This window comes from Microtus pennsylvanicus, chromosome 11 (assembly GCF_037038515.1).
Source record: "Microtus pennsylvanicus isolate mMicPen1 chromosome 11, mMicPen1.hap1, whole genome shotgun sequence".
NCBI lineage: Eukaryota > Metazoa > Chordata > Mammalia > Rodentia > Cricetidae > Microtus > Microtus pennsylvanicus.
In genome coordinates this window covers 41,305,387-41,320,052 of record NC_134589.1, presented here as the reverse complement: position 1 = coordinate 41,320,052, position 14,666 = coordinate 41,305,387, and the positions used below count along the sequence as shown (strand labels likewise).

The following is a 14,666-nucleotide window of genomic DNA, read 5'->3' as shown; positions in this document are numbered from 1 at the left end:
GCTGTACTGTGGTGTGCACCACAACTTCCGGGCTTCAAAAATATAATTTTTGGAATGGCTAAAGTCTAAGTCTTAATTTAGCTACCAAATGACTAGGCAACTTTAGACAAATCACGTCCTCAATGGTCAATCTTGGCCACCTAATTGTGAATCTCCAAAATTCCACTAGGACTCCGGGAGATAAGAGGCTCTGTCAGCTGTTGAATCGCTAAACGAACTAGTTTGGTCTTCGTGGCTCACCGTAGACACCGCCTCCAGAAGCAGTCAGTGGCTCCGCCCCCTGCTCTCCGGACGGCGCGAAAACCCAATTGACAAGAACTCCCGCCGAAGCCCCGAGGCCTGAGCAGCGTTCGGTGTGTGGCGCCCACCGGGATCCGGAGCTCGAACGCTGAGCCTGGAGCGCCTATCTCGGGGGCACTGTGTACTGTGCAGCCGCCCCCGCGGGGCCTGCACCCGCGCTTTCTCGCCGTCTCTGAGCCTGGCTCGACGGCCCTGGGCCCAGCCTCTCACTCGCGTCCGGCTGGTGGGCTCTGGGGGACCCGTGGCGGCCCCCGCGGCCCCCTCATCTTGCTCCCACTGGACCGGCCGTCTCTATGGCCTCCAGTCAGGCAGCGCCGGACCGCTGGAGGTCCTAGGATCCGGGGCTCTGGGAAGCAGGGATCATGGTGGGGGTCCTGGCCATGGCGGGGGCTGCAGCTCCTCCTCCAGTAAAGGACTACGAGATTGAGGTGAGAGGGAAGATCTGTCAAGTTTCTTTTTGCCTGCGTTGGGGAATAGTGGCGTGGGGGTGGTGGGAGTCCTGCTTGCTTCTGGGATGGAGAAAGGAGTGAGTGATGTGATGATCCACAGCTCCAATTTGGTGTGGGATGGTTGTCTCGGGGTGTCGTGCTAAGCCCTCATTGAAATTTTAAAGAAAACTTCAGACTCGGTGTAGGATCAGGGTTTAAAAACCACAGTTCCCGGGTCCTGAAACATTGGTGGAATGACATGTCACCAAGGATCTCAGATTCAAGTTTTTTGTTCGTGATGTGGAATCATAGAACGGCGAAAAAGATAAGAGCTTTAAATTCAGTTAGTCCGTACAAATACCTGTCCTAGGAATTCCACTTAGAATGTCATTTAAGAATCAAGCGGGGTACTTGAGTTAAGAGTCTTTGTGGCACATTAGGTGTTCTGTATTTACCATGTTTCAGAGAATACACTAAGCTGGGGAGAGTGCTTAATATGGGAAGCCCTGATTTCCAGAAAGAAAGAAAAATACACTAAGCAACCATAATGATATTCTATGCCATTAAGAGTTAAGAGAGCTGGGCGGTGGTGGTGCACTCCTTTAATCCCAGTGCTCGGAGGCAGAGGCAGGTGGATCTCTGTGAGTTCGAGGCCAGCTACAGAGCTAGTTCCAGGACAGCTAGGACTGTTACACAGAGAAACCCTGTCCCCCAAAAAGGTGGTTAGGAGCTTATAGTATATGGCTGGTATCTATATGTAGATACAGAAATACCCAAGCTGGATTCGGACCTCCTCATCTCTTGTCACCACTTTGCGAGTGCTGGAATTACAGGCTTGTGCCTCTGTAGCTGCCATGGTTTTTATACACCATATCTCACACTAGCGTTCTAATGAATGTGTCTGCTGCCTTTGAAGCGACCTAAGATGTGTGTTCACTTAAATTCTCTTTTTTGCTGTTGTTTTTGTTTTTCGATCTGCCATGTGGGTGCTGAGACTTGAACCAGGGTCCTCTGGAAGAGCAGAAAGTGCTCTTAACCCCTGAGCCATCCCTCCAGCCCCATCGCATGAATATTTCTACTTTCTACAGCTCTTCAGTCCCTACTGTGCCCTGGTTATCCTCAGCATGCTCCTTTCCAGGGGAAGTTGCTGGTTTGCGTGCTTCTCTGTTGTCACAGCTCTGTTGGGATCAATCCTACTCACAGAGTCACGTCAAACCAAGGGGAACAAACAAGAACGGAAAATGAAAAAAATAGAGAGTAAAACAAAGTTCTGTAAAATTAATCCCCTGTCGTTTTTCTCTTTAATTAGTTCAAAAATTCTAACTCTTAATTTTTATAATCAAGTAACTGTTTTTGACTGCAGATTTTCTATTTTTTATTTTTTGCTAAGTCAAGGGAATTATTTAGCTTGTCTCAGGTGTAAAGGACTTTGGGTATTGAATTATTTGATTTTGTGATGGTCAGTTTTATCAGTCTTTGGCTTATGGTTTCTGCTTTTGGTACCCTTCTTAGAAAGTCTACTTTTTAATAGTGGTATTTACTCTTTAATGTGGTAAGGGCTTTTTACATATCTTTGCATAATAACCTTGTGATAAGGTATTATTATTTCTATGAAACATGATTGCGTTCCAGGACAGACCAACAGTGAGACTTTTAGACTCCAAATAATAATAATAATAATAATAATAATAATAATAATAATAATAATAATAATAATAGATAAATAAGATTTCAAAAATTTGTGGGCCACCATACCTCATCTATGGGAAAATCTTACATCTGGGCTTAGTGGCACACACCTTTAAATATTAGCACTCTGGGGCCAGGGACCAGTGGATCTTTGAGTCTGAGGCAAGCCTGGTCTGCATATCAAGTTCTAGGACAACCAGGGCTATGTAGAGAGACACTGTTTCAAAAACAAAACAAAATAATTGAAAAAGTAGGCCAAATTAGTTTTGTTTGTTTGATACAGGGTTTTGTGGGTTGGGGGTAGTGGTTTTGAGACAGGGTTTCTCTGTAACAGCCCTGGCTGTCCTGGAACTCAGTTTGTAGACCAGGCTGGCCTCAAACTCACAGAGATCCACCTACTTCTGCCTCCCAAGTGCTGGGATTAAAGACATATGCCACCACTGCCCAGCTTAAGTCACAGTTTTAAAAAAGTAATTTAAGATTTCCATACTAGTAGATGTCAGGGCTGGTACTTGATCTTAGATCTGACTTGAGTGTCTGTTGTGTGATGCCTCTGACACCATGTCAAAACTTTATAGAAAATAATAATAGATCTTTTTCATTTGTTATTTCAACATATATAGTATTGCTTGTATTTTATGTCATTTATCTAACTGGCCAGAATTTGTCCCACTGTCAACTCTTACTCTTTTGCCTGTTAATTTGAATGTTACTTTTACCACTTAACAAGTTCTTTTAAAAAATTATTTGCTACGTTTTTAAATTTATTGTATATGCAAGGGTCAGCATATGTGTGAAGGTCAGAGGGCAACTTGTGGGAAGAGGACCTCCCTTTTTATCATGATCCTGGAAATTGAACAAGGTCATCGGGCTTGGTGGCACCTACGTTTGCCTGCTGAGCCCTGTCAAGGGTCCCCTTGCCTGGTTCTGCTTTTCAGACACACTTCATTGAGCTTCTTGCCTACTCGTGCAGCATCATACTATGCTTTTAACCATGGTAGCTTTGTTAATTCATTTGAATTTTCTCAAAATAAAATCCTTGTTACTTGTCCTTAAAAATAATGTTTTTGTTATTTTGGCGGATATTTTATCAAATAAACTGAGAAGTTAAGATTGATAGTAGGATGGTAATATAGCTCAGGGGTAAATTTTTAATATAGTAAGACTTGGGGTTCAGTGAAGCAAAAGACAGAAAATGTTGAGGGCTGAAACAGTAGCTCAATTGGCGGAGTGCTTGTACCACAGGGAGTGAGTAGGATGTGTATGGAAACTAATGGAGTTGTTTGTTTTTGAGACAGCCTTATATAGACTAGGCTGGCCTCAATCTCAGAGACATCTGCCTTTCTCTGTCTCCTGAATGCTGGGATTAAAGGCATATGTGGCCATGCCCAGTCAATAATTATTTTGTAACCAATATAGTAGTATGCATTTTCAGTTATGCAAGTTAGTGATATATTTATAAACTCATTTTCATCATTTTGCTTTTATATACATATGTCATAGTCACTTTTTCTTGTTGTGTAAAGAGACACCGTGACCAAAGCAACTTAAAAAAGAAAACATTTCGCCGGGCGGTGGTGGTGCACGCCTTTAATCCCAGCACTCGGGAGGCAGAGGCAGGCAGATCTCTGTGAGTTCGAGACCAGCCTGGTCTACAAGAGCTAGTTCCAGGACAGGCTCCAAAGCCACAGAGAAACCCTGTCTCGAAAAACCAAAAAAAAAAAAAAAAAAAGAAAAGAAAAGAAAACATTTCATTGGGTATCGTTTACAGTTTCAGAGGTTTAGTCCATTGTCATGGCAGGGAGCATAGCAATTCTCCTGGTGCTTGGAGCAGTAACTGAGAGCTACATCCCGATCTGCAGGTCAAGAGAGAAAGAGACGGGGCCTGGCATGGGCTTTTGAAATCTCAAGGCCTACCCCCAGTGACACACTTTCTCCAAAGAATTCAAATATATGAGCCTGTAGGGTCATTGTTATTCAATCCACCACAACGTATCTTCTTAATTTAGTGGATTTCTAGGGCAGGTTTAAGGGTCTTTATAAGTACTTTATGTTATTTAGACTTGTTTCTTTGAGTTCTCATCCTGTAGCTCAGGCTGGCCTGAACAGTGTGCAACCTTGGAGGCTTTTCTGTTTACTGTAGTCCTTCTGCCTCAGCTTCCAAGGTACTGACTGGAACTATAGGTATGAGTCACCATATCCAGCTCTTGTTTATAGTTAATGCCTACAATACACATAGAAACAAAATGAGAAATATGTCCTTCTAAAGATAGGTTTAGTCATTGTGATCTAGTAAATTCAGAACAGTAAGGTATTTCCTTGCTCTAGTAGCAAGGTTGTTTCATACCATTCACACATAGTCAAGAAAACAAATATAGATCATAGAAAATCAGACCAGTTAGTTTTCCCCGTGCTCCCTAATAGGTTTCACAATTCATATCCCCTGTACTCTAAGGTAAACCAATGAAACCTTTAGAAGATACATGTACAGCCAGTAATGGGACCATTATTGTTAGTGAGCCAGCAGCCAGATGAGTCCCAGTCATACCAGTCTGTTTGCTCTAAGGATATAGAGAGCAGTGTTAAATCTATGTCAATCCATGTTCAAGTAGAGTCTACTTTTAGAAGTTGATTATTTTTTCCAGTTATGACATTGATTTTTTTCCAAACAGTGTCTCATGTAGCCTTGACTGTCTTCAAACTCACTAAATTCACCATGAGCTTCTGATGCTCCTGCCTCTATCTCCTCAGTGCTGTGATTGCGGGCATGTGCCACCATGCGTGGTTTTACCTAATGGTGGGAACCAAATCTAGGCAGTTATTCTCCCCAGCCCTAGTTATGACAATGAAAATTATGTTTTCCTTGATAGTATCATCTCGTTCGTGGTTGCTTACCTTGAGCCTTTTGTCTCTTCCTAGCAGCCAGTGCTTTGTCTAGTCTTCATCAGCCATACCTGGACTCATTTTAATCTCTGTTTAGCTTGCCTGGGTGCAAGTATCACTGCTGACTACAAGTGGCTAACACAAACTTGACTGTCCTTAGTGTCATAGCATCTTGATTGTGTGAGGGTAATGGCTACTGCAGGCAGTGACTTATAGTAGAAAATTAAAACAGAAGACTTGTGGCAAGTGTTTTTTGGTGGTCCTGGGTTTCTTAAATAAATATTTCTTAGAGATACTTGGAATGATGTTTTGTTTTTTTATTTTTAGATTTATTTCTTATGTATACAGTGTTCTGCTTGCATGTAAGCCTGCAGGCTGGAAGAGGGTACCAGATCTTGTTACTGATGGTTGTGACCCACCATGTGGCTTCTGGGAATTGAACTCAGGACTTTGGAAGAGCAGCCAGTGCTCTTAACCGCTAAGCCATCTCTCCAGCCTGATGTGTTTATTTTTACCAGAGAATAAAGCATAATGGATTGTTTGTAGGGGTCCTACCCTGTGTAACAAGAGCCTTCGAGGGCCAGCCCCAAGACCCTCTCAAGGTTCAGAGAGGAAACAGCGAAGGATAGCTGAGGGTGAATGTGCCATGCTTTTCCGACTCAGTTTCTTTATTGTTCTGCTTCTACTCCAATTTTTCCGTCTTACTTTGAATTCCTCCTAGCTTCTTCTTTTAGTTTCTTTCCTCTAGCCTCAAAACTCTTCTTACAGGAGCCTTGAAGAGATAAAAAAAATTACAGGAGTTACCTCTCCTTGGCCAAAAGCACATCCCTAGGGTAAGTGATTAGGAGTTGAGTCATTGCCATGGCAACATAAGGGTTTCAGGAGTAAAACTGTAACTAGACAGGGAGGCACAGTGCCCAGTGACAAACTTTGAGACATAGGTCTATTGTTAGCAGACCGGCAAGTGAAGAATTGGCATGCTTTTCTTAGGGTGCTTTGTGTAGTAACCATGGTTGGGCATTGTGACTCTGACCTTGAGCATAGCTGTAAGTTTTTTGTTTTTGTTTTTGTTTTTAAATATTTATTTATTTGCTATGTATACAGTATTCTGTATGTATGTCTGCAGGCCAGAAGAGGGCACCAGACCCCATTACAGATGGTTGTAAGCCACCATGTGGTTGCTGGGAATTGAACTCAGGACCTTTGGAAGAGCAGGCAATGCTCTTAACCTCTGAGCCATTTCTCCAGCCTCCAGCTGTAAGGTTTTAAAGTTATGATCTACTGGGGCTGGAGAGATGGCTCAGTGGTTAAGAGCATTGCCTGCTCTTCCAAAGGTCCTGAGTTCAATTCCCAGCAACCACATGGTGGCTCACAACCATTTGTAAAGAGGTCTGGCGCCCTCTTCTGGCCTTCAGGCATACAGACAGAACACTGTATACACAATAAATAAATAAATAAATAAATAAATAAATAAATAAATATTTAAAAAAAAATAAAGTTATGATCTATTTACAAAAAGCCTTTAGTCTAGTTTGAACTTGCTTTGAATTGAAAGTGAGCTAATTGTATGCAGTTAGTCTAAGCAAAAGAACAAAGCAGGCTTTTAAATGTCTATAGTCCTCATGGGACAAATAGATCGAGTTATGAAGCATGTCCTAATATATGCTATATATCAAAATTATACAGCCAAATGAAAAGTCATCTTCCTGACCACCTACAGATATATGTGCCCATAAGATTGAGATGCAATCATGAGATTACATATACACATTACATGAAAATGCATGGTAATGGGGAGCTATCATAACCGTTATTGCACAAGTGAAATTACAGATGACCCAAGTTCAAATCTTCAGCAAGTCAGGTATGCCCATATAGGCTTATAACTCCAGTATTAGGGGGAAGCAAAGAAAGGAGACTTGCAAGGCTGAAAGTGACAGAGTAGGACACCTGACATCTTTCTCCAGCCTCTGCATGCACCCTGTATACACATATGTGTGTACACCACACATACCTCACATGTATATACACAAAGCAGCCTTTTGTAGTTTTTCTGCCCAGTTATTTAAACTGTTAAATCTGTTTACAGTTCATATTTCATATTATTTTACTTGAAATAAATGTGTTTTTCCTTTTTTTAAATTGCTAGCCTTGCAAAAAGCGGAGAAAAGATGATGACAGCTCTTCCTGTGAAACAATCACCAAATATTTATCACCAAAAGAGAAGACTGGAGACAAAGTTTTCTGTCCACCAAAACCCAGTAATATTCTTCATTATTTTAGAAAGACTTCACCCACAGATGAGAAGCTGCAGTTGACAAAGGAGTGCACGATAAAGCCATCTCCCTCATTGCTTGTTGGCAATAGCAAAGACTATAAGACACCTTTGGAAGTGCTCTCAAATACGGAATTTAAGAAGAAAGGAAAGAGAGTTAATTTATCTCATCAACTGAATGATATTAAAATTCAATCGCCTGTTGGAATTAGTAGTGATAGTAAGAAGGACTGTGGTTTGAGTGATTTTGTGGAAAGCAGTACTGATGTTTTCCTTTATAAGAAAGATGTAGAGGTTCTTGCAGAAAGCATTCAAGACAGGAGAAATCAACCAAATACAATTACCTCCAAAAAAAATTTCCAGAAAGTCAACCCTAACAAAGGTACCACAAAAAATGATGGCAAAATGTTGAGAAAAAGGAAGCACAGCAAGGTACTAGATCTGTCTGAAAGTTTACCCTTGGCAGACGACATAAATCTGCTTAAGAAAGGTGGCAAAGAGAGTAAACCTTCCCTGGCCAATGAAAATGAGAGGACAGCAAATCATGTAGACTCCAGGGCTTGTGCGACCAAAACGACGGATTTAAACAAGACTACAATAACAGTCTCCTATGAGGAATTTTTAAAAAGTCAAAAGGCAGCTAGAGTGGAAGAGATACCTGACCCTGCAGTGCCAGCTTGTGTTCCTTCTGGATCTGGTGAAGCAGTCAAAAGTAGTTCTGAAGGTGAATCAGAAAGTTGTGAATTTTCTCCACGGGTACAGCTTAAGACAGTTACTGTTCTTGCACAAGTTCACCCCACTCCCCCCAAAAAGAAAGGGAAAATAGCCCCAATTTTTTTGAAACAGAAACAGCTTGATCTGGAGAGTAGCCTCTCTGATCCAGAAAATGAACAGACAGTTCAGAAAAGGAAATCAAATGTTGTGATCCAGGAGGGCCAATTAGAACTGGCTGTGCTAGAAGCCGGGAGCTCTGAGGCTTCAGTACCAAAGTGTAGCATGGAAGAGAGACAGCAGTTCATGAGAGCATTCAGGCAGCCACCATCAGAAATGCTCAGGAATGGGTTCAAGAAACCTTTGGAGAAGCAGAAAGATCCAAATGAAAAACCTGCAAATGAAGAAGGTGATAATGGTTCTGAAAAAGTCATAGAAAATCTTAATATCCAAATAGTTTCAAATCCTGGCAGTTCACAGACACACACTGATAAAGCAAGTTTTCCTAAGGAGAAAAGTAAAAAACTGAAGAAAAGGGGTAAGAAAACAATCGGCACTAGGCCCACTCCAGGTGGAAACAGAGAAGAAAGCATGCAAAAGGAAGAAACATCCTTTTCCCCAAAAGATAAACAAAAGCAAAATAGCCTTCGAAGGAGTTTAAGACAGAAGTCAGAAGTTTTCAAAAGCAATTCATTACTTAATAGTGAAAGTCTTGTTTGTGAGGATACAGCACATAACTCTCTAAAAATGTCTCTGGGTGACAGAAATAAATCAAGAAAACCCAGCACATCAATCCAGGATATGGTTACACATTCCGAAGCTGAGCCTGAAAATAGGCTGCTGAACGTTTCCACACCCAAACGAACCAGGAGCTCTCTAAGAAGTAGCTGCACGCCTACCGTAGTCACCCTTAGAGGTACTGAGTCTGAGGATGGCCAGGACACTCGTCCAGTGAAGGCTTCCACTCCAAAAGCAGGCAGCATGTCAGAAAAGCACAGCTTGTACACAGCGGAATTAATAACAATACCCTCTGATTCGGAGAGCCCCATTAGGTAAAGTTTTGTTTTTCTTCTCAGTTTGGAACATTCTACATGTATTATTAATTGGGAAGGAAAATTCTTCAAGCATTGTAGAGTTCATTTATTTTTTAGAATAGATTATACATAGTTTTTTTTATTGTTGTTTTTAATGTGTATAGAACCCTGAGGATTGAACCTCATAGGTTAGGTGAGTGGTCTGCCACTGAGCTACATCTCTGTCCTAGTTTCATTTTGATATGAGGTCTCCTAGGTTGCCCAGGCAGGTCTTGTTATTTAGCCAGGCCTTAGACGTGTTCTCCCTTTCTGTACTCTCCCAAGTAACTGGGATGACAGACCTATGCCACCAAACCTGGCTTTTGTTTTGTTTGTTTTGAGATAGGGTCTTATTCAAGAACCCCAGGCTGACCTGGAACTCAGTATGTAGCCTAGAATGCTTTCATACTTGTGGCAATTCTCCTGCCCCAGCTTCCTGAGTGCTGGAATTTCTAGTGTGAGCCACTGCACACAGGTTTATTAATTAATTCCTTATTCAGACATGTTCTTGCTATATACAGAGTTAGTCTAGGACTCACAATCCTCCTCCAAGTGCTGGGATCGCTGGTGTGTACTGCCACACCTGCCTATTACAGCTAATTGAAAGTCTGTTTCGGAAGAGTTACAGAAACATTTCAGATGAGTTTTTTTGTTGTTGTTTTTGTTTTTCAAGACAGGATTTTGCTGTAACTTTGGCACTTGTCCTGGGACTGGCTCTTGTAGACCAAGCTGGCCTCAAACTCACAGAAATCTATCTGCCTCTACCTCCTGTGTGCTGGGATTAAAGTCATGCACCACCACTGCCCAGCTCAGATGAGTTTTAAACTCTTTTTTAAACTCGTTTTTTTTCCCTTTGGTTTTTCTCAAGACATGGTTTCTCTTTGTAGCATTGGCTGTCCTAAAACTCACTCTGTAGACCAGGCTGACTTCAAACTGAGAGATCCACCTGCCTCTGCTTCTCAAGTTCTGGGATTGAAGGTGTGTGCCACCACTCCCTGGCAGTGCTTATTGTTTTTATTTTTTTGCAAACAAGCAAGATTTTATTGAAAAATAAGCTCTCCACAGCAGGGAGGAGTCCTGAAAATGTTTTATTAGGCTTATTATTTTCTTCTCTTCTATTTTGAGACAAAGTTTCTCTGTGTAAAAGCCCTGGCTATCCTGGAACTTAGTCTGTAGACAAGGCTGGTCGGGAACTCACAGAGATCCTCCTGCTTCTGCTTCCCAAGTGCTGGGATTAAAGGCATGCACTACCAACTCCCGCTAGGCTTATCAAATGAAGTAATAATTGATAAACCTTGGGGCTGGCAATGTAGCAAGGTAGTAGAATGGTTGCTCAGTATGTACATAGTTCCATCCTCAGCACCAGAAATAAACAAAATACTGTGACTTACTGTTTAATCAAACTGATGGTGATTGTTTTTTCTTTTCTGTTTTTCTTTTGTTTTTCAATTAGGATTTCTCTGTATAGCCCTAGCTGTCCTGGAACTAGCTCTGTGGATAAGGCTGGCCTTGAACTCACAGAGGGTTCTGCCTCTGCTTCCCGAGTGCTGGGATTAAAGGCCTGTGCCACCACTGTCCGGCTGTTTTTTCTTTTTAAGTTGTAATTATGACTGGTATTTATATTTAACATTTTTGTACATTGTTATGAAAATATTTGTCTTTTGTTCCAGAATGAAATTCACTAGAATTAGTACTCCCAAAAAATCTAAGAAAAAGTCTAAGAAAATATCTAAGAAATCTAAAACAACTGAGGGAGATCTCACTTCTCAGAAGAAAAAGGTAATAAAAGTACTGGAATCCTGGAGGTGATACTGTTTCCTTAAAAGACCAGCAATATTTACTGCAAGTCCTTCCAAAGAAGGTTCCTCTTGTTATAAGTCATTGACTACAACCTATGCCATTTATTCCCTGTTCTTGCTAGTTCATAAAGATGTTAAAATCTCACTGTGGGCTGAAGCCTGCTGACCTGAGTCTAATGATACACACACACGCACACACACACGCACACACACACGCACACACACACACACACACACACACACACACTAATAGTGTATACTATGGGATTGTATGATTGTATTAACTTTGTCTGTTTGGGGACCAAGGGAACAGTGCTGAGATGTGTAAGACATCCTAGGTTAAGTGTTTTACCCCTGAACTTTATCCTCTGTAGTCTTTTTACTTCTTTTTTTTTTTAAGAAGTATTTATTTATTGTGTATACAGTATTCTGCCTATATTCATGCTTGCAGGCCAGAAGAGGGCACCAGATCTCATTACAGATGGCTGTGAGCCACCATGTGGTTGCTGGGAATTGAACTCAGGACCTTTAGATGAGCAGGCAGTACTCTTAACCAGTGAGCCATCTCTCCAGCACCTGTCTTTTTACTTCTTTATTTTTATTTATTTTTGTTTTTGATTTTTCGAGACAGGGTTTCTCCGTAGCTTTTGGTTCCTGTCCTGGAACTAGCTCTTGTAGACCAGGCTGGCCTCGAACTCACAGAGATCCGCCTGCCTCTGCCTCCCGAGTGCTGGGATTAAAGGCGTGCACCACCACCGCCCGGCTTTACTTCTTTATTTTAAGACATAGTCTTCAGAAGTTGTTTAGCTGGCCTTGAACTCTTATCATAGGAAACAGGAAGGCATTGAATGTGTGATTGGCTTGCCTCAGTCTCCCTATGTGTGTGTTTTTTTTATTTCCTTTATTTTTATTTTCTGTGTATGTGTGTTTTGCCTGTTTGTGTGTCTGCACCACATGTGTGCAGTACTTAAAGAAACTTCAGATCCCCTGGAACCAGAGTTACTGGTGGTTGTGAGCAACATGGGTGCTGGGAATTGAACCCTGGTCTCTAGGAGAGCAGCCAGTGCTCTTAACTGCTGAGAAACCTGTGCTTTTATCTACTGAACCATCTCTCTAGCCTCTCCGTGTGTTCTTAACCCCTTTTATGAAACAGGGTCTCCTGGTATAGACCAGGCTGGTTTCAAATTCACAGAAATCTACATCGACCTGCATCTGCCTCCTAAGAGCTGAGATTATAGGTGTGCGCCACCACACCTAGCCCCCAGCTCTGTTCTTTTTTATTTTAGGTTTTACGAGACAGGGTTTCTTCGTGTAGCGTTGGCTGTCCAGGAACTCTCTCTGTAGACCAGGCTAGCCTCAAACTTACAGAGATCTGCCTGCTTCTGCCTTCTGAGTACTAGGATTAAAGGCGTGCCATCATTGTCTGGCTCTTGGTTGGTTATTGTGATGTAAATAAATTTTTTCTATTATATATTTCTGGTTTTTTGTTATCAAATATGAAATTCTTGCTGCAATCTCAATTAATATTCTAAATTTTTGCCTAGGCAAGCAGTACTTCAAAAAATGTATCCAAAGCAAAACAACTGATTGAGAAAGCTAAAGCTTTCCGAGTTAGTGGACCAAAGGCTGAAGAAACAGTGGTGCCCTTGAGGCGGTCCTCCCGGCACCAGATACCTCCTGAAAGGGAGAAGTCACCAGACACAGATGTGAGTATTCCAGTGTCTATTGATATAGGCGTTATTGTTTTGTTTTAGAAGTGGGAGAAGGAGCCCTTTACAGAGGTGTAAGGTCACATTCAATAGCCTGGACGTGGTGGATGTTCTGCTTTAAAAGCCTTTGGCTTACAGGATATAGTCCAGTTTCAGGTCTCTCATGGTGTCCTGTACACTGAACCAATTCTTCCCATTGCTCAAGCAGTTCTTTATCACAGTCACACTGAATTTCACTTCTCCCCAGAGAGCTCAGCTCTTCTTATTTTTTCTCACTTTGAAATTCACATTCCAAGTACTGTCTTCTATCTGAGAATTCTCTACTCAATTGTTACTATCCTGCCAAAAGCCACTACCTCCTATTTTAAAATAGTTTTATTGAGATATAATTTACATGAGGTACAGTTGGCCATTTAAGTGTACAATTCAAAACGGAAAGTGTTATGGTGCATACCTGGAATTGTAGCACTATGAACATAAAATAGAGGGACCAGAAGCTTGGGGGTGATCCTTATCCTCATACTATGTGATAAGTTGGAAGGCAGCCTGAACCATGTGAGACCCTGTCTCAAAAAAATAAATAATTAAAAAGAACATATACAGTTTAGTGTCTTTGAATATATTCAGAGTTGTGCTTCTATTATAATCAATTTTATAAAATTTTCTTGGTTTTTTTGTTGTTGTTGTTTTGGTTTGGTTTTGACTTTTTTTTTTAAAGATTTGTTATGCATACAGTATTCTCAGTACTCTGCCTGCATGTCATAAGAGAGCATCAGATCTCATTACAGATAGTTGTGAGCCACCATGTGGTTGCTGGGAATTGAACTCAGGACCTCCGGAAGAGTAGGCAGTGTTCTTAACCTCTGAGCCATCTCTCCAGCCCTTGGTTTTGATTTTCTCGAGACAGAGTTTCTCTGTGTAACATCCCTGGCTGTCCTGGAACTCACTTTGTAGAGATCCACTTGCCTCTGCCCTTCCAAGTGCTGGGATTAAAGTCATGTGCCACCACCACCCAGCAACTTTTTCATTTTTAGAAACAGGGTCTTTTTTTTATAGTTTTCCAAGATAGGTTTCTCTGTGTAGCTTTGGGTGTCCTGGCACTTGCTCTGTAGACTGGCCTCAAATTTACAGAGATCTACCTGCCTCTGCACCACCACCGCCCAGCAAAATAGGATCTTATATTATTTTTAGTATTTATTTATTTATTTATTTTTTATTAATTTATTTATTATGTATACAATATTCTGTCTGTGTGTATGCCTGCAGGCCAGAAGAGGGCACCAGACCTCATTACAGATGGTTGTGAGCCACCATGTGGTTGCTGGGAATTAAACTCAGGACCTTTGGAAGAGCAGGCAATGCTCTTAACCTCTGAGCCATCTCTCCAGCCCTAGAATCTTATTATGTAGCCCAAGGTCCCTCAAATTCACCGCACTTTTGCTTCAGCAGGGATTGTATGTGCCAGTATGCCAGTTTATAGATTATTTCTGTTATCTCCAAAGAAGACACCATTCCCCTTTACTGTTCCATGTGACAACTACTTATCCTCTTTCTATTTCTGTAGACTTTCTGTTCTGGTCAGTTTATAAAACATTGTATGATATAATATGGGAGACCACTACCAACTGAGCTACAACCCCAGCCTTCTATGTCAATTACCCTTTTTCCAGTGTATCCATGCTTCATATGTTACCTACCCATTAGTTATTTAGTAGCTACTTCAGTTATCTGATCAACCAAGGCAGTATTAACAGTGCTTGTATTCAAGCATTCTTATTTTGCTTGATAGTGGCTCCATA

At 41.4% G+C, this 14,666-nt stretch overlaps 1 protein-coding gene across 3 annotated transcripts in view; it reads left to right on the top strand.

Annotated features, from left to right (window-relative positions):
• The first annotated feature begins 262 nt into the window (after nt 1-262).
• The window catches only part of Atad5 (ATPase family AAA domain containing 5), a 49,768-nt gene continuing 35,364 nt past the window's right edge, over nt 263-14,666 (top strand). For all 3 annotated transcript variants that reach the window (XM_075991425.1, XM_075991426.1, XM_075991424.1), the window contains exons 1-4: nt 263-728; nt 7,450-9,338; nt 11,030-11,138; nt 12,703-12,864. In XM_075991425.1, the coding sequence (XP_075847540.1) occupies nt 663-728; nt 7,450-9,338; nt 11,030-11,138; nt 12,703-12,864 (2,226 nt within the window). In that variant the 5' untranslated portion in view covers nt 263-662. The remainder of the gene's footprint in view (nt 729-7,449; nt 9,339-11,029; nt 11,139-12,702; nt 12,865-14,666) is intronic.